This window comes from Aphanomyces astaci, assembly GCF_000520075.1.
Source record: "Aphanomyces astaci strain APO3 unplaced genomic scaffold supercont1.544, whole genome shotgun sequence".
Taxonomy (NCBI): Eukaryota; Oomycota; class Saprolegniomycetes; order Saprolegniales; family Verrucalvaceae; genus Aphanomyces; species Aphanomyces astaci.
This window is the reverse complement of record NW_009798807.1, coordinates 1-2,577: the sequence shown is the minus strand read 5'-3', so window position 1 is coordinate 2,577 and position 2,577 is coordinate 1. Positions and strand designations below refer to the sequence as shown.

Here is a 2,577-nt window from a genome sequence, read left to right as displayed (position 1 = left end):
GACTGAACCAGAGAAACCCCGAAGTCGGCTTTGCTACTGCCGCCCTCATGGAAATCCCAGGTACAAACCATTCATTCTTCCACAACTACATGGTGTACTGATGGGTTTGTGCCGTAGATCAATTCAAGACGATCAAGAAGCTTGGGTTGCTCTAACAACGGTTCACCTAATAACTGCGAAATCAAAATCTGGTACACTTCGAGTAACTTTTTTGAGACAGCAAAGTCTGCAAGCTTCGAAGTTCGATTCGAAGTATTACTACGTAGTACTACCTCTGGTAGGTAATAAGTGCAGGCAAACATTCAATGCAATACAAAAACAAAGTAAAACGAATCTGTATTTAAAAAGTTTACACTACAGTAGAGAGTTCTCATTCTCGTAGTACAATCTCATGTCCAGACCAGTTCTTTTGGCTCAGTTGGGAGCGCGTCTACTTATAGATCACTTTACACCTGATCCAAGTAGGACAAGAACTCACCGATGGTCGCTGGTTCAGTCCCTGGTTTCCTCAGGTCCTTGGCATCGACACCAGGAAGCCTAGTTAGGGTCGAGTCAGAACCCTCCCTTTCACTACTACCATGACCTGTATCAGGTCACAGGTGTCGCTCATTCGACCCTCTGCTTCCAGGCGCGTATCCATCAATTCCAATGCAATCGCGTCATCCTCAGTCACATCGCTCCGAGGGATCTTGTAGCTGTTCTCACCATTAACCCCAACAATCGCATGCATTACCCGGCGCCAGGTTCAAAACGTCTTCTCCAAAGTCAATGATGGCAGACAATTGAACGATTCAGGTCCTCCATGGACCGACATTTCATTTGCTGCTACAGTGAAGGAATAGAGTTGAACAAGCCCAGGTCTAGAGCGTTCAGGTCCTCAGTTACCGGACCTGAACGTTCTAGACATGGGCTTCTTCAACTCTATTGTGCCAACCAGGTTTAGGTAGAACGTTCAGGTCCTCAGTCGCCGGACCTGAACGTTCTAGACCTGGTTGGCACATTAGCTGGATGTTCCAACCACCCTCAGTTGCCGCTTGAACTAACAAGGCATCGTCGACAGCAATGTGCCCCATTTGTGCTTACTTGCTGAAGCTCTTGGTACAGCGCCATGCGCTTGTCGTTCGTCAAATTTGATTTGGAATTTGTATTTCGAGCAGACTTGGAGTCGTAGCAAGTGCGAATGTGGTCATATAATTCAACAAAAATATGATCAGAATCGCCTCAATGAAACGAACACGCTCCACTAAGTTTTAGGCCAATCGGATAACTGGAACACTAATTTTTGTCACCGCCTGCACTTAATACCTACCAGAGGTAGTAGTTCGTAAAGTCAAGATATTTCGCACTTGCTAAAAAGGATGACTGGGATTCTCGTCCAAAAACCCAAACATTACACTTGAGAGTTGTATTGGGAATTACACTCGAGTAGTAAATCCCAATACATCATCTTTTGAGTCGAAGCATTATCCGGATATGTTCTTATTGGGACGTCAAATTTGTTGAATTTTTCGGGATGTCCGTCTTGGATGCATCCAAAATGACTTTTGGACAAAAAATGCGCATTTTCACAATTCCTCAACACGACATCACCTCAAAGCAAGCATGGGGTGCATCCCGTCCAGCGAAAACGCGAGCGTGGCCTCTCCAGTTCCGTCAAGGGCGATAGCGCGGTCAGCATTCGTCCCCATCGCCGACAAGTACGAGACATACGGTACGTTGAACGTTGATGGCCGCGGCTAACCATGGATTTCACATGTCCAGAGGAACTGCAGCAATCACTTCGCAAGGCAGGGTTGGAATCGTCCAACCTCGTCGTCGCCATCGACTACACAAAGTCCAATGAGGTGGGTACAGTACCATGTTGCATGTCAGTGTCCTTAACTCGTTGTTGACAGTGGAGTGGCGAAAAGTCATTTGGAGGCAAGTGTCTTCATGCTATCGACCCCAGCGGTGCCACAGTGAACCCGTATCAGGTGCGCCATTTCAAAACCATTCAACGTATTGACAGCTCACCATCACGTAGTCTGTCATTCACATCATGGGTCGGACTCTGGAAGCATTCGACGACGACAAACTCATCCCAACCCTTGGGTTTGGCGATGTTCGCACTGGATCCACCAGCTTTTTCCACCTTGGCGTCAACAGCAATCCGTGTCATGGCTTCGACGACGTTCTCGACCGATACAAGCAACTCACGCCCACTATCAAGCTCTCTGGACCGACGAACTTTGCCCCCGTGATCCAAGAGACCATCCGCATCGTCCAGCGCACCCGGCAGTACCACATCCTAGTCATCGTTGCTGATGGTCAAGTGAGCAACGAGAAGGAAACACGCGAAGCCATCGTGGCTGCCTCCAACTATCCCCTTTGTACGACCTTCCACCTTGCATATTCCACGAGTATTGATTGATCCGTGCTTCTTGCAGCGATTGTAATGGTGGGCGTTGGCGACGGGCCGTGGGACATGATGGAGGAGTTTGACGACCAACTGCCTGCTCGTCGGTTCGACAACTTTCAATTCGTCGAGTACAACAAGGTGCTTCGACTGAACCAGAGAAACCCCGAAGTCGGCTTTGC

At 48.4% G+C, this 2,577-nt stretch overlaps 1 protein-coding gene across 2 annotated transcripts; it reads left to right on the top strand.

Moving 5' to 3' along the window:
• Window positions 1-1,570: 1,570 nt before the first annotated feature.
• H257_19387 lies at window positions 1,571-2,566 on the top strand (the record flags this gene model as incomplete). 2 transcript variants are annotated; one of them, XM_009848533.1, is made up of 5 exons in its annotated part: window positions 1,571-1,711; window positions 1,762-1,844; window positions 1,896-1,973; window positions 2,024-2,369; window positions 2,427-2,566. In XM_009848533.1, coding segments are annotated over exons 1-5 (756 nt in total), but the record flags the coding sequence as incomplete, so codon positions are not given. The 2 variants fall into 2 exon arrangements, with proteins under 2 accessions (XP_009846835.1, XP_009846836.1); XM_009848534.1 differs by having other exon boundaries at window positions 1,571-1,844.
• Window positions 2,567-2,577: the final 11 nt, after the last annotated feature.